This window comes from Protomyctophum bolini (genome assembly GCF_963924005.1).
Source record: "Protomyctophum bolini genome assembly, chromosome: 18".
Classification (NCBI taxonomy): domain Eukaryota; kingdom Metazoa; phylum Chordata; class Actinopteri; order Myctophiformes; family Myctophidae; genus Protomyctophum; species Protomyctophum bolini.
This window is the reverse complement of record NC_137879.1, coordinates 37932624-37956247: the sequence shown is the minus strand read 5'-3', so window position 1 is coordinate 37956247 and position 23624 is coordinate 37932624. Positions and strand designations below refer to the sequence as shown.

Here is a 23624-nt window from a genome sequence, read left to right as displayed (position 1 = left end):
TACCAACACTTGGAGGGGAGGTTCATAATAATTATTAAAATGAATGTAACTTACGACCGTATATAGGTCGTATACAATCAAAATATCCGATTATAACACCACGGGCGGAATTTTGATAGTCTGTATCGTTCGGGCCGTAATCGGCTTCCAAAGTTAGTGGGGTGGTGTGGGGGGGGGGGGTCTATTTTACAAAAAAATGCCACAAATCACGTCGAACGGAATGTCCAATCCAACCCCAAATTGTAATCACATGTTGAGGGTGCATGGTTCAATCAGTGTCTGTGTGATCGAGGCAATCACGCTTATAGCAATTTCCCCTAGAATTGCACCTTTCTTGTACCACTATGGCCCGACGTTTTCATGTCAAGGACTCCCAAAATATATGTATAATTGGCCACCGACCCCCTTCGGGATCTTTCAAAAATAGCAGACCTACAAGCTTGTAGATCTGCTATTTTCCAATAGCTAAAGTGTAACATAATGTTAAAAAAAAACACCAAAAACCATTCCCTGTTCACTGTTCATATATTCGAACGGGTATAAGGAGGACTATAGTGTAAAGACATTATCAGAATTACTCAAAACGTTTCGATATTTTTCAGAAATATTTTGAAAATACAGTAAGCAGATCAAATCTATACAGCAAATTAATCTGGGAACGGAGATGAAAATGTATAGAATTCTAACCCATTTAAACCTTCCATCCATCCATCCATCCTTTTATCCCGGCGTTTCAAATCCAAACTTGTCGCTGAGAACCTGTCGTGTGCATTGTTGACATGCACGTGTGTGTAAACTGTGTGTATAGTGTGCTCCCCCGGGCGGCGTCTGTCTGTCACACAATTAAATGTGCCTTTTGGTTTTCTCTCCTTCCCCTGAGGCGCATCATCCTTGATTAGCAGAGAGAGAGATCGGATCGATCGAGGCCTTTTCCTTCTTATTTAACCTTTCTAAACCTGATTGAGGCGTTTATTAACTTTGCGTGTGTGTGCGCGCGCGTGTGTGTGTGCGTGTGTGTGTGTGTGCGCGCGTGTGTGTGTGTGTGTGTGTGTGTGGACGGGGGCCTCATCAGCAGTGCCGTCGGGTTGCAGCAGCTTGTTGTTTATATGTTTATTAACCCATTTCGACCTGAGGCCGATTTTTCCACATCAAAGACCCCCATAATTATCTGTATTTGGCCGAGGACCCCCATCTGAAAATATGTTGGTTTCAGGCACCCCCCCCCCCCCCCCCCGCCCCAGAAGCAGAGGTTTGAGTTAAAAACGTGAAAGAATATATATTCAAAGATTCACGCCACATTTTAGCCAAAATAGCTAATCTACAAGCTTGTATAGCGCCGCGCTATTTCAATAGCTATAACGTTTAAAGGTAGAGTAAGTGATTTCACTCAAAAAACCTTAGGTTTCGTTTTTGGCTGTGGGACCTAAGCCTTCGTCCAATCAGGATAGAGAGTCAATAACGAAACCTACGTTTTTTTGACCCCCAGGGGTTAACTGGGGACAGGGAGGAACTATTTATATGGTCAGCACACTCTATAGTAGAGAGGATTATCACAACAAAACAAAAAAATAAGTGATATTTGAATTAAGTGAAATCACTGACTCTACCTTTAACATAATGCTTGAAAACACAAAAAGGTGTTTTCAAGCACAGAATGGGCTAAATGAGCTGTTTGTTTAATATTATTTGTTTGTTTTGGTTTCCGAGGCAGACGAGAGGAGGAGAGGTGACTGGCATGCACAAGGCATGCTGGGGTGGAAATGCATAGAGGCTGCATTGTGTGTGCGCAACGCACGCACGCAACGCACGCACGCAACGCACGCACACACGCAGCGCAGCGCACGCACGCACGCACGCACGCACGCACGCATACAGTATACATAGTACATACAGTACAGCAGGGCTACTCAACTTTAGATGGTTCAGGGGCGACTCAGCAAAATCCCAAAAGTCCAATTAAGGGACGCAACGTCCGCAAGCCCAAATAATCCTATATTGGATTTTTGTCAGTGATTTTCTGACACACTATGAGTAGGCCTATAGTCTCAAAATTGAGGAAACGCACATAAAACGGCCTATATGCGTACGTTTCCATCTATGAGGCCAAATTGAACAAAAGTATTGTCATGACATGGACTGATTAATGATGAAATGGAGTTACAAAATGAGGCTTTTATTCACAGAATGTGAAGAGAACATGAAGAGATTACTGTTGCAAATGAATCAAATATCAGTGGTAGGTTGTCACGTGTGCGGGGCAGGAAGGTAGGACCCAAGTGCACGACAGACAGGCGGAGGCAAAGGAGCTCAAATGCAAGGGAGTTTAATGACCAAAACTCACAAAAGTCCAGGACCAAACACGAAGAAAACACAATAGGAGAATACTATAGGAACAAAGACTACTAGGAACAAGACTAAGAGCTTCAAAACTCGAAAATACACTAAGAACTGAACACTGGTGACTTACAACAATGATCTGACAAAGGAAAAGACAAAACCAGGGGAGTATAACATAAATACACAGGTGAACTCAACAGATAATTATCACAATGATTGGCTAAAAGTGTAAAGTAAAACCAAAACCAAGAACAAGGAACATAACAAAAACATAACACATGTCACGGACCGTGACATAGGTAAGAGGCCAATACTATACTACTAAAATTAAGCATTAATTGGAAACGACCAATTAACGTGTTCCTAATTTTTGGGTTTCAGGCTCTCATGGATATAATGATAATGCTTTCAAACCCTTATTTTGAAGAGCCAGATATCCGTAACGGGATGTTGTTACGATGACATAATGCTGTGTGTGGTGGTGTCTTGACCGGTTGTTCTCGCAACTCGCTCGGTGCAGAAAAAAACCCGAGTGCGAGTATCACAGCGCCTCCTGCTGTCGGCCTCTGAAAAACCGTGTTGTCACCAGAAACTATACATTCATTGCGCCGTTTTGGAGATATAGGCCTATACGGGCCATTGAAAGCAGCACATAATGCAGGGCTCCGTTTTCGTCACCGCTTTAACCCATTCTGACCTGAGATCAGATTCATATGAGGTTTCCACTGGACAACACACTGGTCTGATTAACCCATTCTGACCTGAGATCAGATTAAAAAAATGTCAGTCGTTCTTCGATTTTTCAAAAATAGCAGACCTACAAGCTCGTAGCGCGCCACTCGGTGGCGCGCTATGAGCTTGTAGATCTGCTATTTTTCAATAGATAAAGCATAACATGATGCTAACATCAAAATGGGTGCCCGGTCAGAATGGGTTAAACCCCTTATCCCTGAACTTCTTTGCGTTTCTTTACTATTTTGAAAAACATTTTTGAATAGTTCAACTATAGCAAATCTACATTGACTCGTTGTGAGCTTGTGGACTGGCCATTTTTAACTATTCAAAAATGTTTTGCAAAATAGCAAAAAAAAAAAAAAAAAGGGCAAAGAAGCTTATAGGGATAAGGGGTTTAGCGGTGACGAACATGGAGTCCATAGAGTGCAAGTGGAATGCGCGCGCATCTTCAAAATGGCATGTAATTTTATGGGGTCCTTGACATGAAATATTGAGCACCTCTGATACAGAAACAAATGGTTTTTCAGAAAAACGTCAGGATTTTGAAGACATCAGGCCTCAATGGGTTAACCCATTCTGAACGGGAACCCATTTTGTTGTTAGCATCATGTTATGCTTTAGCTATTGAAAAATAGCAGATCTACAAGCTCATAGCGCGCCACCGAGTGGCGCGCTGTGAGCTTGTAGGTCTGCTATTTAAAAAAAATCGAAGAACGACTGACATTTTTAGAATCTGATCTCAGGTCAGAATGGGTCAATCAGACCAGTGTGTGTCCAGTGGAAACCTTGTGTGAATCTGATCTCAGGTCAGAATGGGTTAACCTATACGGTTAACTATACGTTTCTTGGGCCAATCATTCCCTCTCTCTCTCTCTCTCTCTCTCCGTGCAGGGACGAGTGGGAGTGGCTGCAGAGCCTGTCAATCACGGAGGAGCCGGAGAGGGACCCGCCCGAGGGGGGGGAGGAGCCGGAGGAAGCGGAGGCGGGGCCAAAGGCAGAAGACCACACCCCCCAGCTGCACTATGAGCTGCAGGCGGCCATCAAAGCTCTGCTCAAACTGGTCAACAGGCCCCTGTACCACGTAGGTGCACGCACGCCACGCACACACACACACACACACACACACACACACACACACACACACGCACACACACACAAACGTATCAGCGCGAGGTAGTATAATGGAACATTATATATAGCTCCCGGGGTTTTGGGGAGGAAATTAGAAGAGTGTAGAATCTGCCTCATCTGCTTGGCACTCTAGCGCCACCTATAGTTTACCCACCACTGCTATTTTCTCATCAGCGCCACGTTGGCTTGTGTTGGACATTTCTTTGTCGACATTTCCATTTTTTGTCCACGGACAATACATAACATGAGAGGACAGTAATATTACCAGAAACACATACTGTACATCGATAACCCTGAATGTATACCATGACAGGTCTGTAACTCTGTGGGTGCTCAAATGGAACCAAATGGACCCTTACGGGGTCCATTTGGTTCCATTTGAACACACTCGGAGTTAACGCATTTTGGGACGGGAACCCCTTTTGGTGTTAGCATTACGTTATGCTTTAGCTATTGAAAAATAGCAGACCTACAAGCTCATAGCGCGCCATCGAGTGGCACGCTACGAGCTTGTATAGGTCTGCTATTTTTGAAAAATCGAAGAACGACCGACTGACATAATAGAAACATAGCTTTTTCAGAAAACTCTCAAGATGTAGAAGACATTTTATTATAGAATCTGATCTCAGGTCAGAACGGGTTTTAAAGCGCTATAGTGTATACGGACATGTTGGTGACCACCCCTGTCTGTCCCCTCCTCCTCCCCCTCCTCCAGGCGCGTCAGTTCCGCGTGTACAGCCAGGAGGTGCTGGAGCTGGGCCACGGCGTGTCCTTCCTGCTGCTGCTGCCCACGGCGGACGACGTCTGCACGGCCCCCGGGCAGGCCAACCCCTACACGCCCCTGTCCGGGTTCCTGCACCTGCCTCTGCACATGTTTGAACTGGGTGAGGACCCCCCCCCCACACACACACACACACACACACACACACACACACACACACACCCTATACATGCCCCTGTCTGGGTTCCTGTGCACCTGCCTCTGCACATGTTTTAAAGGTAGAGTAAGTGATTTCACTCAAAAAACCTTAGGTTTAGTTTTTGGCTGTGGGACCTAAGCCTTCGTCCAATCAGGATAGAGTGTCAAAAACGAAACCTAAGGTTTTTTGACCCCCAGGGGTTAACTGGGGACAGGGAGGAACTCCTTATATCGTCAGCACACTCTATAGTAGTAGAGAGGATTATCACAACAAAACAAAAAAATAAGTGATATTTGAATTAAGTGAAATCACTTACTCTACCTTTAACTGGGTGAGGACCCACACACACACACACACAGACACACACACACACACACACACACACACACACACACACACACACACAGGACAGTGCCAGTCGGTATAGCGACTAATTTCTCTAAACGATATGATCCTATATAACTTACAAAAAGTATATGTTTCGGTGGATTATGTGACAAATTGCAGGGACAAATAGCATGTTACATAGCAGATTTTTTTTTTTTACTTCCTGACTCGCAGTTTCCGGACAAATCGGCTTTCAAACTGAATGTGCTCGCCATTGAAAATGAATTGTTGGCACACAATGTTAACGTGTGTGTGTGTGTGTGCGTGTGCGTGTGTGTGTGTGTGTGTGTGCGTGTGTGCGTGTGTGTGTGTGCGCGTGCCGTGCGTCTCCAGTGCACTTCTGCGCGTACAGGGAGAAGTTCATCAGCCTGTACTGCCGCCTGTCGTCCGTGCTGGACCTGGACGCCCTCATTACCCAGCAGGCACTGCGGGAGGCCATCAGCGACGGCGAGGTGTCCACCGCCAAGCAGAGGAACCAGCTGGTCCTGGACTACATCCAGGTACGTCCCCGTCCGTCCGTCCAACGCAATCAGCGCCGGGATTTCTTTCAAAATAGGGGAGCCCGGGGTAGAAATTGGGATCTGATTCACGCCACAGCTTTTGTTTCATTTGAGCTCTTCTTTTGAAAAGCCACATTTCCAGACTTCCGGTATACGGAGCTTATCCTAGGAAGTTTGAACGGGAACTGTTGTTTACAATATGGGTCCAATTAAGCCAGTGCACTTGGGGGCTCCTCATCGCCGGCTCTGTGCCGTCAAAGAAACGCTGTTTTGACCAAAAATGCCATCTGGGGACAAGGAATATAGGAGATACAGGCGATTGAAAGAAACGGAGAGAATGGATTATTATGGCGACGACGATCTAAGATGGACGATCCAGTGTTGTGCTATAACAACACAGCTAGCTAACCGCCGGCTAACGTGAGTATAGCATCATGGCTCGCAATTGCTTCACTTCAGTGATAATTATGCTTGCTGAACTCGACTTCGTCTCGTTCCTTATTACCGCATCCCTGTCGTGGCAATAATCACGTTAACAAAGGAAATAGAGCCTTCCTGAAGAAGATCCTATAAGTGATCGAAACGTCGAATCTAATAAACCAGTGGAGCTGAGTTTCATACCAGTGTTGCAGACTCTATTTTTCATCTAATAATCACGTTAACCCACACCCTTCTCGTGTAATATCGCTCAAGTGAATGACCCGAGTAATCACATTTCGTTCTGCACTTGTATGGAATAAAACAATAAAACTCGGGTTGGGTTCTAGACACATGGCTGAGGAGGATGTCGCGGTGTGTATAATCCTGTCGGTCGCAGGTCTGGCAGACAGAGCTGCAGTCCAACAGGCCCCATCGTTTGCGGTTCCCATTTAGCTTTGCGGTGCCACCAGCAGCCTTATGGCTTGATAATCGGTGTATAGTCTGGAGATTGCATATTTTCTTTGAGTTGATTATACTGACCACAAAGCTCACGGTTGATTACTGACCACAAAGCCACGGGCTGCTCTCCACTTAACCCATTCTGACCTGAGATCAGATTCATACGAGGTTTCCACTGGACACACACTGGTCTGATTATAACCCATTCTGACCTGAGATCAGATTCTAAAAAATGTCAGTCGTTCTTCGACTTTTCAAAAATAGCAGACCTACAAGCTCGTATGAGCTTGTAGATCTGCTATTTTTCAGTAGCTAAAGCACGACATGATGCTAACACCAAAATGGGTGCCCGGTCAGAATGGGTTAAGAGAGTGAAGAGGAGAGGTGTATAGGTCTGTCTGTGGGTGATGTGTCGTGCGTGCGTGCGTGTGTGTGTGTGTGTGCCCGTGTGTCTGTCTGTGTCACTGTGATTTTAAACTTGGAAAGAGGGAAACTTTGACCACAAACTACTCAGCAGGAGAGACAGGAACAAATAATACTAGCACGAGTGCGCGCGCGTGTGTGTGTGTGTGTGTGTGTGTGTGTGTGTGTGTGTGTGTGTGTGTGTGTGTGTGTGTGTGTGTGTGTGTGTGTGTGTGTGTGTGTGTGTGTGCACGCGTGCTTGCGTGCAATGCTTATTTTTTCATGTCTCAGCTCTTACTGTGACATGCACAGCACACACACTCACATATGCACACACACACACACACTCACATACGCACACACACACACACACACACACACACACACACACACACACGCACATACAGTACATACGCACACGCACAGAAATAGTGTGTGTACAGATGACGTGATGCTGTGTAATTTTACAGTTTGTTTACACTTGCCATGTGTTGATGGAGGAAACATTCACACACACAACACTCTGTCTGTCTGTCTGTCTGAGAGAGAGAGAGAGAGAGAGAGAGAGAGAGAGATGCCTGCTAATTTCCCCCACACAGTAACTCTGTTATTTCTCCAGCTCTGTCTGGAAGCTCCGGGGACCCCCCCGGGGTCCCCCCCCCCCCCCCCCCCCCACACGGAGGTGCACCACTCAGTTCACACGGGTGTGATTGTTTTGTTCTGTCTGTCTGTCTGTCTGTCTGTCTGTCTGTCTGTCTGTCGTTGTATCCACAGCAGCCCATACCGCATGACGCCGGTTAGCACAGAGAGAGCTAATAGCAGAGTACATCCCATAGCCTGCTGGGATGTACTCTCATCGTACAACCTCCAGCTTGTCACCACTCACCCACTCTTATCCAAAATGTGTTAATAGCACAGGCAGACTCTTCACATACTAGAGCACGTCTGAAATGAATGTCATGTAAATATGAAATAAATGCTTAGCTAGGTAATGTACGTCATAGTCCACAGAAGTGAACCTTTCAAGCCGCCTCTTTTCTCAACTCGCTGTTTTCTGACATTAGTGGTGCGTCAAACTGAACAATGTCAATTTGAAGCTATGATGCCCTGCTTTCATAATGACACGAAAACACGAAAATGATAATAATGATGATAATCCATTGACTGTCTTTTCGCATGAATTCACGGTGGGTCACAAAGGTGGAACGGAGAGTGTGTGACCGACTTCCTCCAATCATAATAGCATATATTGTATATAGTGGGAGATACGAAGCATCATGCCATAATTCAGTTAATGTTTATATTATGCATTGTTTATGAAAATAGGACTTGATGCAGCATACATATATATGGTATAGGTTTGATTCCTCTCTTCTCGTGCGTGTGTGCGCGTGCATGCGTGTGTGTGTGTGGTAAAGTGGTGTATAAGTGGTGCATTGATATAGCTTTTTCACAAAGTGTACCTCTCCACACAACGTGTGAGAAGCTGTATACATACTGTAAAACTAGGCCGATGTGAAAAGGGACACCTATCGAGTGGAGTGCTGGCTGTTTTCTCTCTTTCACGGTACTGTGTATATATACACGGTATACTTTCACGGTACTGTATCGCTATAAGCCACCTTGAGGCTTTTGTTACATCTGGAGTGTATAGTGGGACATTCCGCTTTCACACATTTATATATCCAGAGGGCTTTATAGAATGAGCGATTCTGCCAATAATCATATCCATATACACGAGATGTTGATCCCCTTTAGTGGCGCATACATGTATACCAGGGGTGCCCATTACGTCGATCGCGGTCGACCAGTCGATCGCAAGCGCTGCACAGGTAGACCGCTTGGCCCTGACATGGAAAAAAAAAAAAAAAAAAAAATCCACGCCTTGGGCAGGCGGCGGCGCGGCGGCGGCTTTAAAACCCCCCACAATGCAGTGCCTTGTTTTCAAGTGTAGGGAACGTCGGGTCTGTTCTGTTGTTAAACAAACAAATTAAAAGGATATCTATCATCCATCATTGTTCATATAGCAAGATGCGTGCGGCAAAGAAGCCTAAAACATATCACTTCCATGCAGAGTGGGAAGAAGATTATTTTTTCACGATGTCACATTCCAAGTCCAACTGCGTTTGCCTTACTCGAGCCCATCGCTACATTCATGTGCTTCCCATTCAGAAGCTGATGTTGATTCCATTGCCTCGAAAATAGCAACATTTTAACATGAACTCTTCTGCGTTGGAGAATGGGATCATGGCACTGCAGGCTGACATACAGTTAAAGTTGCGCCCGCGATGGAGAGTTTTGTAACTTACTCGTGAAGGAAAAGTATCCAAACATCAGGACTTGTGCAGCCTCGCTCACAGCATTATTTGGCTCCACATATTTATGTGAATCAGCGTTTTCCCACATTAATTAAGTATTAATTTTGTCCAAATATCGTTCCACGTTGACGGACGATCATTTGGAGGCCTGTTTAAGACTAGCTGTCAGCAGTGACTGTCTGGATTACGCAGCGCTGACGGACTCCATTCAGTACAAGGCTGCAAGCAGTCATCTGATTAAAGGGATAGTTCAGATTTTTTAAATTTAAATTGTATGAAATACTTTCCATTAACATAGTGGTTGCAACTGTAGGCCTAGTAATTGATTGCCAGAGTCCTGTGGTAGGAGTTCTGCTCTGGTTGAGTTGAGTGCATTATTCCTTCATGTGATTGTGTATGCTTTTTATGTGTGATACTTTTAATATTTGTAACATTTTATGAGCAATATGTTATTACAAATTGAAATTGATTGACGTTATTACAAAGAGTAACTTTAACAAAATAAAGGTGGTAAATAAATAGAATTGATTTTGAAACAGTCCTAATGCCTTAATGTTATTTATTTTGAGTATTTTAAGCAATGGGGTAATATTGTTTTGGTTGGTAGATCACCTTGAGCTGGCAATTTTAAAAGTAGACCTCAAGTCAAAAAAGTGTGGGCACCCCTGATGTATACCAACTAGGACATGACGTACTGTACTGTATGTGTGTATTTGTTCAATTTGTATTTCGTGTCTGTGCCACGGAATGTGATGAATCGATTGGCTGAGCACGGAATGTAATGTATGATCAAATTCTATGATGATATGAGCGCGCATCACTCTCGGCTATTAGTGTAGATTTTCGTCTTAAACAAACATTAAATTCAAATTTTACAATGAATGGAGAATTTAAATCATATAGTGTCTGAGCAAATAGGCATAGTGTCTATTTTACGTCACGATGATGTGTAATGATGAGGGCGACCCTCACATCACATGGGTGTGATTTACTTTTAAAACATTTTAGAAAAAAAAGACCCATTTTAAGTGGTTAATTATTGTATAATAATATATATATACGTACCCCCCGGCTATGGGACGCCTATATACACGGACCCCAACGTATACTAACCATGTAATGGTTGAGCTTTTAACATACGGTATACTGTATCGCTGAGCCTTGAGGCTTTTGTTATGTGTATAGCGGGACATTCCGCTTTCATGCATTTGTATAGAGACGAATTCTGTATAGATGAATACTGTATATAGACGAATATATACTGTATATAGACGAATACTGTACTGCTGAGCCTTGAGGCTTTTGTTACATCTGGAGTGTATAGCGGGATATTTCTGCTTTCATGCATTTGTATAGACCCCTGTGGGAATTGCGCTCAATGTAGCAATACCAACAAAGCTAAGGTTTTTCGTCACCCACAAAATAGGCAAATCCTTCCCTGTCAAAAGTGTCATCACATGTGCATCTACCCATGTGATCTACATGCTACGCTGTCCCCTGTGGTCTTGCATATATTGGCAAGACCACTAGGGAGCTAAAAACACGTATCGGCGAGCATTCTCTATTCGCAGAAACGACGAATACCCGGTCGCCGTTCATTTTATTGACATGAAACATGATATACCTTACGCTTTGTTGCTATGGAGATGGGCCCTCTGCCACCCAGAGGTGGAAACCATGCCCTTCTCCTTAAATGATGAATTCTTACTAAATGTGATGTTTTGATTTTTGAGGTTTTTCACCTCAAAAATCTTTTTCACCGTTTTTTTTTATACTTTTTAATTTTTGATATCTTGGTTCTATGCTGTTTTATGTCCTGCTGTCATTGTGTGTGTGATGTCATCTTTGTGTATTTTGGAGTACAGACCCTGGGGGTACTGACCCCCAATACATGTATTGGACATTATGCTCTCCAGGGACATGCTTTATTTAAATATAATTGTCCAATATTCATCTGTTGCCTCAGTCAGTACACTTTAAAGGTATTACATTTTCATTGTATACAGCAGTACAGTATTCGTTATATATATACAGTATATATATACAAATGCATGAAAGCAGAATGTCCTGCTACACATAACAAAAGCCTCAAGGCTCAGCGATATACAGTATACCATGAAAGAGAGAAAACAGCCGGCACTCGATGCGTGTCGGTTCGTTTTCACATCCGCCTAGTTTTATGTATACACGTTGTACATAAACACGTTGCTTCCTCTGTGGAGAGGTACACTTTGTGAAAAAGCTATACATCAATGCACCGCTTTATATACCACTTTATACCACTTTATACCATTCAATCGGAGCGGCAGTCGCTGTACCGCACGGTCGCGACGAAAAGAGAGTTGAGCCAGAAGGCAAAACTCTATACCGAGCAATCATCGTTCCATGCTCTCACCTATATGGTCATGAAGTGTGGGTCATTGACCGAAAGAATAAGGTCGGGAATACAAGCGGAATGAGTTTTCTCTCCGACGGGTGGCTGGCATCTCCCTTAGAGATATAGGGTGAGAAGTTCAGTCACGCGAGAGAGAGAGAGAGACTCAGAGTAGAGTCGCTGCTTCTTCGCCTGGAGGAGGAGGAGCCAGCTGAGGTGGTTCGGATAATCTGGTTAGGATGCCTCTCGGGCACCTCCTCGAGGCACGTCCCACTGGGAGGAGACCCCCGGGGGGGGCAGACCAAGGCGCAGTTGGAGGAAACGCATCGACTGCACTGGCCTGGGAACGTCTCGGGATCGCCCAGGAGGAAGTCACTATAATGTTGCTCTGGAGAGGGACGTCTGGAGCTCTCTGGTGGAGCTGTTGCCCCCGCGACCCGACAACGGATAAACGGTTGAATATGGATGGGCACGCACGCACGCACGCATCGTGGCGTGACGCTTCGTATCTCCCACTATCCTATCCCATTATAATTAGAGGAAGTCCGTCACACTCTTCGGTCACACTCTCCGTCCTGCACATTGTTCTCCTCACTGGCCTGCGCGCAATTCATTCATGATGACATTGATCATTACCATCATTACCATCAGCTGTTGTCTATGAGCACAGAGTATACATCCCAGGCTATGGGATGGACTCTGCTATAGAGCGTCGCAGTCCCACACCCCCTACCAGGGCCCCCAAGGAAATGATTCTCCGTTCATTTTCCTCATAGACATTTCAAAAAAGTAGTTTGTTGTCATGAGTTGTTTCACGACTCCAGTCGGCTCTGTCCGCGGCGTATAACCGTCTTTAAATAAATACCTTTTGACTACATTACCCATAAGGCCATGGGATGTAAAAACCTCAGGTCGGTCTGTTGTCCTGGTTACACTCCCCAAGGCCATGGGATGTAAAAATAAAAACCTCATGCAAGAACGGACTTTATTTACCCTGATGTGTGGAACTATAAGTGAAAGTGCATTTGAATACATTAATTTAAGTCAGGTCTCATACATTTTTATATAATTATGTTTATTTCTTTTGTTTTTGGGCTTTTATACATTTCGAAAGGATATTGCATTGTTGTAAAAAAAGAAAAACACCAGTCTGTGAATGAACGCTTGTCACTCGCTGTGTGTCATGGCAGGGTCACGACAGATAAGATGCGATGAATTAACTTAACCCATTCTGACCTGAGATCAGATTCATACGAGGTTTCCACTGGACAGACACACTGGTCTGATGAACCCATTCTGACCTGAGATCAGATTCTAAAAATGTCTGTCGTTCTTCGATTTTTCAAAAATAGCAGATCTGCAAGCTCGTAGCGCGCCACTCGGTGGCGCGCTATGAGCTTGTAGGTCTGCTATTTTTAAATAGCTAAAGCATAACATGATGCTAACACCAAAAATGGGTTCCCGTTCAGAATGGGTTAATAATGATCTTGTTTGGTTTAGCTCGGGGGGCAAAGAGCAACAAGTCAATAGTATACTACTATCAATGGTTCCCAGCTGGTATACAATGGCAGTGGCTCAGTGGGTATAGCGCTGCTATACTTGGGAATTGGAAGGTTCCATGGTTCGATTCCCGGCTCCCCCTGGGTTAGTGTCGGAAGTGTCCTTAACACATTTTGTACATAATACGTCCTGAAACGTCATAAGGATTGGAACCGAGAGGTGCCTTAGACGTCTGTGGACGTCCTAGCGACGTCCAAACGACGCGGGGCGAGATAATAATATTCAGAATAATTACTTTTTTTTTTTTTGGCATTTCGCTTTTCGCTTGCCGTATGCTAACGCTCTGTGAAACTATTAGCTTGTCATTGACTCCCATGTTAGCGCGGCGGAAAGAATGACTCGTATCTCCTGATACAGGGCGCTCTCCGTGGTGATGAATGGATCGATATGCTGGCGCTGCGTTTCTGCTCCTCATCCGTCTCTCCCGCAAAATATGAACTCTTTTTGGAGCGTATATAAATATATTAAGATGATCGGAGATTGTGATGGCACTTTGTCAGTCAACTTTTTTAAGAAAGTATTTCCGGTTCATGGCTTTCAAAATAGAAGCGATCACTACTCTGGCGATTACTCTGGCGCAAGCAGCGCCTTTATTTTGATGCAGTTCCGGTACTAAATGTGTTAATTGAGCAAGACCGCACTGAACCCCTAAAGGCCTCTTATTCGCTGTACTATATAGTTTTCGGCGATGAGGTGGTGACCACTGAAAACTAGGACATGACGTCACCTATAAGCCACTCAACCGCTCACCCAAACACATCTCTCTTGTTTTCGCTGAGCACCATTTTGGTGGTGGTCACCTTATATCACCCAAAACTCCAGTATATGAATGGGCCTTAACTGCTCTTAATGAGCTGGTTAGTGCCTTGTCGTGCGCGCGTGTGTGTGTGTGTGTGTGTGCGTGCTTGCGTAAATGCTTGCGCGTGCATGCATGTGTGTGTGTGCGTGCGAGAGAGAGAGAGAGAGAGAGAGAGATAGTTAGAATGGTTGAATAATGCACATTGTGAAGCACTTTTGATAAAGGCTGCAGCTAATTAAATGGCAATTCCTTCTAATGAGTTCTGGCAGGCATTGTTAGCTGATAGGCTGATCAAAGTGCAATGTCCTTCAAAAGAGGCGCACAGAGTGAAATCACGAAATCGTGTCATTTAAATGTCAAGCTCTTCTGTTCCTTTTTGTAACTCGTAGAGAATGCACAAATGGAACCAAATGGACCCAAAATAAAAAAAACGACCACTATAACAGCTGCCGTAATGCCAACAAGCACTTTAGCGCAGTTGTCTTGTTCCGTACCCCCCCCCCCCCCTCTCTCTCTCTCTCTCAATTTAAAATTCAATTCAATTCAGTTAGCTTTATTGGCATGAATGTAGTAGCTACAGTATTGCCAAAGCATGAAGTTCAACAAAGGAACCAAACAAAATAAAATAAATACAACATTTAAAGGTAGAGTAAGTGATTTCACTTAATTCAAATATCACTTATTTTTTTGTTTTGTTGTGATAATCCTCTCTACTATAGAGTGTGCTGACCATATAAGGAGTTCCTCCCTGTCCCCAGTTAACCCCTGGGGGTAAAAAACCGTAGGTTTCGTTTTTGACTCTCTATCCTGATTGGACGAAGGCTTAGGTCCCACAGCCAAAAACGAAACCTACGGTTTTTTGAGTGAAATCACTTACTCTACCTTTAACAGAAAACAAGCAAATAGAACATTAATTTTCACAATACAATATGAAAATACTGTCAAAATGTACAGTAACAGTATTAAATGTGTCCGTGGTGTGTCGAGATGGTTCGTGTCAAGATAATAGTCTTTTTCCAAGTGTCCCTCATTTTGTGACATGCAGTCACAAATACTGTGCAGCCAGATGTGCTGCAGGTCCCTCTCCAACAGAACTCTCTCTCTCTCTCTCTCTCTCTCTCTCTCTCTCTGTTTCTGGCACAGCAGTGCCACTTTTGCCCCTACTGGTAACTCATGGTCACATAGGTGAACACGGACATTCCTCCATTGCTGTTCCTTGGAGTGGTTGTTGCTGCACCACTCAAAAAATCTCCACTTCACACAAGTGTGTGATTCACGTTGACTTGAGTAGCTCCTATACACTCAGTACTGTCATTACTGTCCACCACTGTATGTACGTATACGCAGCTCAAGGTTGGACAGCTTTTTTTCCCTGCGCTGTTGTCTTTCTTTCATCTCCGTGAACTCATCTTTTTCTTCTCTCTCTCTCTCTCTCTCTCTCTCTCTCTCTCTCTCTCTCTCTCTCTCTCTCTCTCTCTCTCTCTCTCTGATTTATTTCTATATTATGTTATGTTGCCTTGCCTCTGTTCCCTGCGGTATTCCCTATATCCACCCTGCTCGGCTGCTGCTGTGGTGCAGGTCTCCCCTCATTTTCCCCCCCAAACCTGAAACCTGTTATCTGAAACCTCATTCTCTCCCACGGTGTGTGTGTGTGTGTACGCGTGCGTGTGCACGTGTGTGTGCGTGCGTGCGTGTGTGTGTCTGTCACACACGCGGCCGTTTAAGACGGGAACGATGTCCAAACCTGGAGGAGGCAGCGCATCGCTCGTGATTGAAACGTTCATGAATTATTCATAGGTGTCACAGCCCCTGTCAGCCCTCACAAGCCACTCGCAATGATTCTTATTGCCCGTGCGTGTGTGTGTGTGTGTGTGTGTGTGTGTGTGTTTGTGTGCGCGTGCGTGCGTGCGTGTGTGAGCTGTAGAGATGGAGACATAGAGATAGAACAGCCTGTTTCAAATGCTGCAGTACATACGTGTTGTCGCACACAGAGAATAACACAATAATATATGCAGATTGTATTCGTATTATTATCACGAGGGTCGGTTGCATGCGTTCCTTCATTCTGATTCGTTAACCCATTCTGACCGGGAACCCATTTTGGTATTAGCATCATGTTATGCTTTAGCTATTGAAAAATAGCAGATCTACAAGCTCATAGCGCGCCACCGAGTGGCGCGCTACGAGCTTGTAGGTCTGCTATTTTTGAAAAATCGAAGAACGACTGACATTTTTTAGAATCTGATCTCAGGTCAGAATGGGTTCATCAGACCAGTGTGTTGTCCAGTGGAAACCTCGTATGAATCTGATCTCAGGTCAGAATGGGTTAATCACTGAATGCAGCGGTGTCTTATTTCTGTAACATAATACCCGCTGGGCTCAATCATTTATGGAAGACTTTCATTATAAGCAAAAGAAATACTTTGTTTTGTTGCTTATACTTTGGGGTAACATTCTTAATTTATTAACGCATTTTGACCTGAGATCAGATTTAAAAAATGTCTTCTACATCCTGACAGTTTTCTGAAAAAGCTTATATGTTTCTATGTCGGAGTGGTTCTTCGATTTAAAAAAAATAGCAGACCTACAAAATAGCAGATCTACAAGCTCATAGCGCGCCACCGAGTTGCGCGCTCTGAGCTTGTAGATCTGCTATTTTTCGATAGCTAAAGCATAACGAGTCGTAATAATTCGCACCGTAATAATAATTGGCTTTGTAATAATTAAACTCAGGGTTTAATCAAACCTGTCGGGCGGAGATAATTGACGACGCGCCGTCAATTATCTCCCTGTATCAGTCTTTTGTTTCCTAACCATAATTACTGGAAGTGTTATAGATATCGTTTGCTGTCGGGTTTGGAAACCTTGTATGTCCGAAGGTTTGGATGTATACTTTTCGCCAGGCTCCTTCAGTTAAAGGACCACTTCACCACTTTTCAACCTATCTTCATTATGATGGGTCGATCCTCACTAATAATCATGATAGAATGGCGGAATTTGTTTCTACCCGGTCTGTGTCTCATAGGAGGGCTGCATGTGGGCAGTTCAGAAACCGTCTTCCAGTGACATCATCGATGGGGAATCTAGAAAGATGGCGATTTACTGACAGGCTTCATCTTACGTCCATATCAGACCCGGAGAACGCTTTGTCCATATTTGTGGTATAATGCCACAAATAGATTGTAGTGAATAATTCTGTCATCAGCATTGGTTGAGCCATGTCTTCTGTGTAGGATTCCACTGCTTCTTTTAAGGCATAGATACACATGTCTGTGCCGTGTTGCTTTGTACTAGAGTTTGATTATTGTTACGAAACATATACATGAACAGACGTACTGCTTGTGACGTAACGCTCCGCCATAAGGAATGTAACTAGCTTCCGCTTCTGGCGGAATGCTCCGTCTGATAAGCTTTATCATTGATATCAAACCGGATCGCTGATTTCAATTTTTTCATTGTTATTTTGGCTTTGATTGATTGATTGAAATATTCATTAACAGTTTGTAGAATTACAGTACATTTCAAGCACAAACTCAATACAAAGACTGTTAACTGTGAGTGGACGACCCAATTAAGCATTCCACTTGTTTACAACAGGGTCCACGTTGTTCAATTCATCAAAACATTTAGAGACATATACAAATAGACACTTCTATGTAGTTAAAGAACAGAACAGGAATTCATCATATAGGAAGCGAAAAGGGAAAAGATACATATACAGTGAGGGGAAAAGGGGGGGGGATTCAGATTTTACAGAGGCCAGTTTCGAATTGCAGCCATCCGTAGGTGCCCTTGGCTTGGCCTTTCCTTCTTTAGCGATCCTATAGACCGGATTGCGCAACCTCGCCCCCCCGTCCCCCCCCGTCCCCCCCCCCCCCCGCATCCCATTATACAGGCTGAAATAAAACGCTGAATAACTCGGAATCTATACGGAGCTCTCCGTGGTTTGGATAAAACGCGCCATGCATGTCCGGAAGGTCTTTGCTGATTTATCCGGTGGTCTAGAAGATGGAAACATTGGCGCTTTCTATAGAGCAAGGATGGCTATATTTTAGCTCGCTATAGCATTGACGCTATTTATTTACTCACAATGGTATAAATGCTATAATAGTAAACAGTGATTCCAGAGCGCGGCTCACCGCTCCAAGAGATGGCTCAAATTTCGGAGAACAGATTTTGTGTGTGACTAAATCGTACGACTTTGTGACTTTGACTTTGACCCCCGGTGCAGCAGTTGGACGAGATGTGGCGCGACCTGCGCTGGATCACGGACGCCCTGCAGTGCGCCCGCTACAAGCAGCCGCGCGGCGGCGTCCCCATCACCCGTCTGCTGGACGTGACCGCGACGTCGGAGGAGGATGAGGATGACGACCCCCGGATGACCACCGCCGCGGTCCGGCTGCCGGGGGGACGACCCCCCCCCCCGCCGCCACAAGACCAGCGACTCCACCTCCTCCAACATGGAGTACCTGCCCACGCCCTCGCCCTCGCCGCCCGGGCTGCGGCGGAGGAGGATCGTCATCATGGGAGGTGAGTCGTCGACGTCGTCGACGCTCGCACGTCCGTGTGTGGCGTTGAACCGGAGTAATAAGAGAGAGAGAGAGAGAGAGAGAGTGGCGACACGCTTTGATCTCGCCGCCAAGCGGTGGCGCCTATATGGGGCTATAGTTCCAGACACTGGAACTATATCCCCATTGAGACAGAATGAGCACTTCCTCATGCCATTGTTATACGATGGGAGTCAACCAGGGGGGCAGTCAGACGGATATTTTGTGAAGCCACTAAGGAAATGAAAGTTCATATAATGGCCTGTTGTGACGCTGTCATTGGGCCCAAAAAAACCCATAGCCCCATAGAAGTCCATGTATTTGGGCCCAACTTCACCTAGACTGTATTACCTTAATAAACATGGTCATGAATACTTTCTGCTTCCAGTCACTAGTTTAAAGTCTCATTTCTAGTGTCATAATATTCTTTTTGGAAAATTATGGTCCCAATTTTAAAAATAATGACCATGAAGTCGCGCATGTTCTGAGGGGGCGTGGCTACCGTTACAGTCTATGAACGGGATCCCCCACCCACTCGAGTCAAAATAAAAACCAACGAAGAAGAATGGGGGAAGTCCCGCCTCGTTGTCTGGGCCAGCCAATTGGCCAGCTGGGCCCAAACGGATCTAGAAAGATGGCGACTTCCAGTGCAAGGACTGACAGGCTTCATTTTACGTTCATGTTAGACCCGGGGAACGCTTTGTCCATATTTTTTACAGTCTATCTATGGAGTCAACGCTATAGTGTCGTCACTCTCTTACTATATAGATTACTCTGGCGTGCACGTCAAATGTTTTCATTGCCAAATAAGAGTAGACTTTTTTTCTGAGTGCTCCAAGGCAAGGACATTAACCCACCTATAATGTGACGTTAATGAGCACCGGTATATGACTATTAGTACCAGTAGGGGGCGCTGTTGTGCCAGAAACAGAGAGAGAGATATATATAGTGCTGCACTGTTGCCTGCTAATGAGAGAGAGAGAGAGAGGGGGGGGGGACGACGACGACCCCTTTTGGTGTTTTTAAGCATCATGTTATACTTTAAAGCTATTTTAAAATAGCAGATCTATACAAGATCTATATGAGCTTGAAGATCTGCAATTGTTTTGAGCGGTGCAACCACTCCTATAGACGGCTATATGTGTGTGTGTCCCTGCATTATAGTCCCTGAGGCTGGCTGTGTCCGTCCGTCCGTCCGAGCATGCAAAATAGCGTTTGGGTTGGTTTTTTCACCACCAAGTGTCTTTGTGTGTGTGTGTGCGCGTGTCTGCGTGTGTGTCTGTGTCTGTGTGTGTGTGCGTGCGTGCCATTCCCCCCCCCCAACAGACTCCCTGCTGGGCTCCGACGAGGACGGCTCGTCGGAGGTGTTCCTCCCGACGGACAGCGACTACGACTCGTGCGACGCCCTGAGCCCCGGGGCGGGGCGGGACCTGGACCTGCTGTACTCGCCTCCCCAGGGCCTCTCCCAGCAGGCCCTGCACTCGCTGGGCGGCAGCGCCCCCGACGTCCTGCAGATACACGAGCAGTTCAGGTGAGGAGCGTCGACACGATTCCAACGAGCCCACCCCCGTCCAAAACGGTTGAGAAATGACAGAGTTATATACCATTTGGGCACGCAGTGGCGTGCACAGATAGACACTAGGGGGCGCTCCCCTGCCCTTTTGGCAATGTGGACCGACATGGTGACATTGATCAGTTCTTGATAAAAAAAATTGCTTCTACTGCATTATTTAGGCCCCCCACACAATCTAAAGCTATTGTGTCAGTGGTTCTTCGATTTAAAAATAAATAAATAGCAGACCTATACAAGCTACATCTGTCATTAAAAAAATATATTTTTTCAGCGATTTTCTTATAGTTTTACGGGTAACTGTTGTAGAATTGCAATATTACACCGATGCTTGCGGAACTCGACTTCGTCTCGTTCCTGACCGCATCACTGTCGTGGCAATAATCACGTTAAACAACACCCTCTCGTGTAATATTGCTTAAAGGTATATTCAGTGATTTCACTTAATTCAAATTTCACTTATTTCTTTGTTTTGCTGTGATAATCCTCCCTACTATAGAGTGTGCTGACCATATTAAGGAGTTCCTCCCTGTCCCCAGTTAACCCCTGGGGGTCAAAAAACCTTAGGTTTCGTTTTTGACTCTCCATCCTGATTGGACGAAAGGCTTTGGGTCCCAGCCAAAAACGAAACCTACGGTTTTTTGAGTGAAATCACTGAATATACCTTTAAATAAATAACGGGCCTCGACCAAATGAAAAGCGTTATGGAAAACCCATACTGACACATCATGACACCGCCGTCCTTCCTTCCTTCCTCTCGCCCCCCCGCAGGTACAGCGTCTGCTCGTCGGACCTCCCCCTCACCCCCTCCCCCACCGCGCCGCCATCGAGGGACTACTTCTCGCCCCTCTCCCCCTCCCCGCTGCTCCCCCGCTCCCCCTCCTTCTCCTCCTCCTCCGGCGGCGGTGGCAAGGACCACCCGCCCCTCTCCCCCTCCGAATTCAACCCCTCCTCCTCCTCCCTGCTGAAGCCCCTCCCTCTCTCGCTGCCTCTCTCACCCGTCCTGATGATGTCGGACTCGCTCTCCAAGGGGCCGCCGTTCCGCGCCAACCCGCCGGCCGCCAAGCGCAAGCTCCTCTCCAGGTATATATACATGCATGGTGTTGATTATTATATTACTGTCGTATTATAGCAACAAAGGAAATAGCCCCGATCTACAAGCTCAAAACGCGTCGCGCTAGATCGGCAATTTGTTGCTATATTTGAATTGAAATCCTGAAAAGTGCTTTTAAAGGTAGAGTAAGTGATTTCACTTAATTCAAATATCACTTATTTTCTTGTTTTGTTGTGATAATCCTCTCTACTATAGAGTGCTGACCATATAAGGAGTTCCTCCCTGTCCCCAGTTAACCCCTGGGGGTCAAAAAACCTTAGGTTTCGTTTTCGACTCTCTATCCTGATTGGACGAAGGCTTAGGTCCCACAGCCAAAAACGAAACCTAAGGGTTTTTGAGTGAAATCACTTACTCTACCTTTAATTTCAAATGCCTTTCAAATGCCTTTAATTGTACTTGTGTTAATACATCTTAATACTGCTAACTTACGCGCTACTGATAAAGAGTGACTTATCTGACTGAAATGAAAATGTATTCTAAATAAAAAAGACTATGGGCTTTATCTTATACGTTTATGGATAAGGGATAAGGGATTAGGGATAAAGGGTGGCGCAAGATGGAGCCCTATGACTACAACTTTAACCCCTTCTGCGCGGGGAACCCCTTTTGGTGCTTTAACTAAGCATTATGTTATACTTTTAGCTATTGGAAAAATAGCAGACCTACAAGCTCGTAGCGCGCCACCGAGTGGCGCGCTACGAGCTCGTATAGGTCTGCTATTTTTTTTTAATCGGTAAAAATGCGGCACAAATCATCATCATCACAGTACATTCTTTCAGAGCGAACGTCTTTTTTTTTTTTTTATGAAATGGGTTATATAAACGTGACTATATTATCTCCTCCCAGGAGCCACCACCAGGGGGCCGGGTCGGGGGGCCAGCAGTACTTCAGCGGCCCCCAGCGCTGGCTGCGGAGCCACAGCGCCGTGGAGACGGGCGAGGGCTCCCTGTCCGAGGGCGTGTACACCGCCACGACCACCACCACCGCCGCCACCGCGACGCGCGACTCCACGGACCCGCCGACGTCGTCGACGTCGTCCCCCCAGGGAGCCTCCTCCCCCTCCTCCCCCTCCTCCCCCACCTCCTACGTCAGCCAGGCGTCCTGCGTGCTGGAGAGCCGGGGGGCGGGGGGCGCGGGGGAGCGAAGCGCCGGGCACCGCCACCACCGCGAGCCCCGCCCCCACGTGCGGCGCATCTTCGTGGAGCCGTGCGCGGGCGTGGCGGTGATGGAGGAGGGAGGAGAGATGGTGGAGAGGAGGAGGGTGCACGGACCTCCGTCCGTGGTGGTGCATGGCGGCAGCAGCAGCAGCGACGACAACGACTCCGGAGGGGAAGGGGAGGAGCCAGGCCGCCGCGCCCCCCCTCCCCCGCAGGATTCGGTGGATTCGGACGACCAGACGGACGCGCAGGTCTCGGAGATCCTCAGTAGCACGCTCTAGGGGATCGCGTGCATGTGGCGTGTTTGTTTTGTTTTGGTGGTTTAGTTTCTTTTGTGGGGGGGGTTGGTTTCGGTAACGCGGTCGATGGGATCGGACGATAGCAGATCTTACAAGCTCGTAGCTATACAAGCTATCAGCTTGTAGATCTGATATTGTCTATACAATGCTATTGTCATGTAGCATGTTAGCATGCTACATGCTATCGTCTGCATGCTCTCCCGCCGCGCCACATGTCTCCTGCTGCTCTGCAGAATGTTGACCACTGGGTTCTCAAACGTCAGGTCCGGGGACGGGACCGGACCGGACCGCCACGGGTCCAAATGTACCCTTATATTGGTTATACAATCCTCGCGGAGTTAAAAGGGCTTGTGACATTTTTTTTTGGTTCTCTGAGCTAGAGAAACCTGAACTTTAGACATTCAGTCGATTTTTCTGTTGGTCTGGGGTTTTTTTTCTGGCTCAAACAAGTGCTATAATTATGCTCTGTGGACTGTGATGTAAGAGTCCACGAATCCAACAATTTGCCAGCAGATGTCACTGTTGAGGGGCCACAGAGAATACCCCCCCCCCCCCCGGGGGCCACAGAGAAAACCCCCCCGGGGGCCACAGAGAA

General features: G+C 45.9%; 1 protein-coding gene across 1 annotated transcript in view; it reads left to right on the top strand.

The window, feature by feature from the left end:
- ankfn1a (ankyrin repeat and fibronectin type III domain containing 1a) overlaps positions 1-23011 on the top strand; it is a gene marked incomplete at its 3' end in the record, with an annotated part of 221248 nt that extends 198237 nt beyond the window's left edge. The window contains exons 17-24 of the mRNA XM_080790134.1: positions 3964-4153; positions 4919-5087; positions 5844-6010; positions 18574-18678; positions 18725-18872; positions 20216-20420; positions 21231-21542; positions 22420-23011. Of these exons, the coding sequence (XP_080646260.1) occupies positions 3964-4153; positions 4919-5087; positions 5844-6010; positions 18574-18678; positions 18725-18872; positions 20216-20420; positions 21231-21542; positions 22420-23011 (1888 nt within the window). The remainder of the gene's footprint in view (positions 1-3963; positions 4154-4918; positions 5088-5843; positions 6011-18573; positions 18679-18724; positions 18873-20215; positions 20421-21230; positions 21543-22419) is intronic.
- Between the last annotated feature and the right edge of the window lie 613 nt (positions 23012-23624).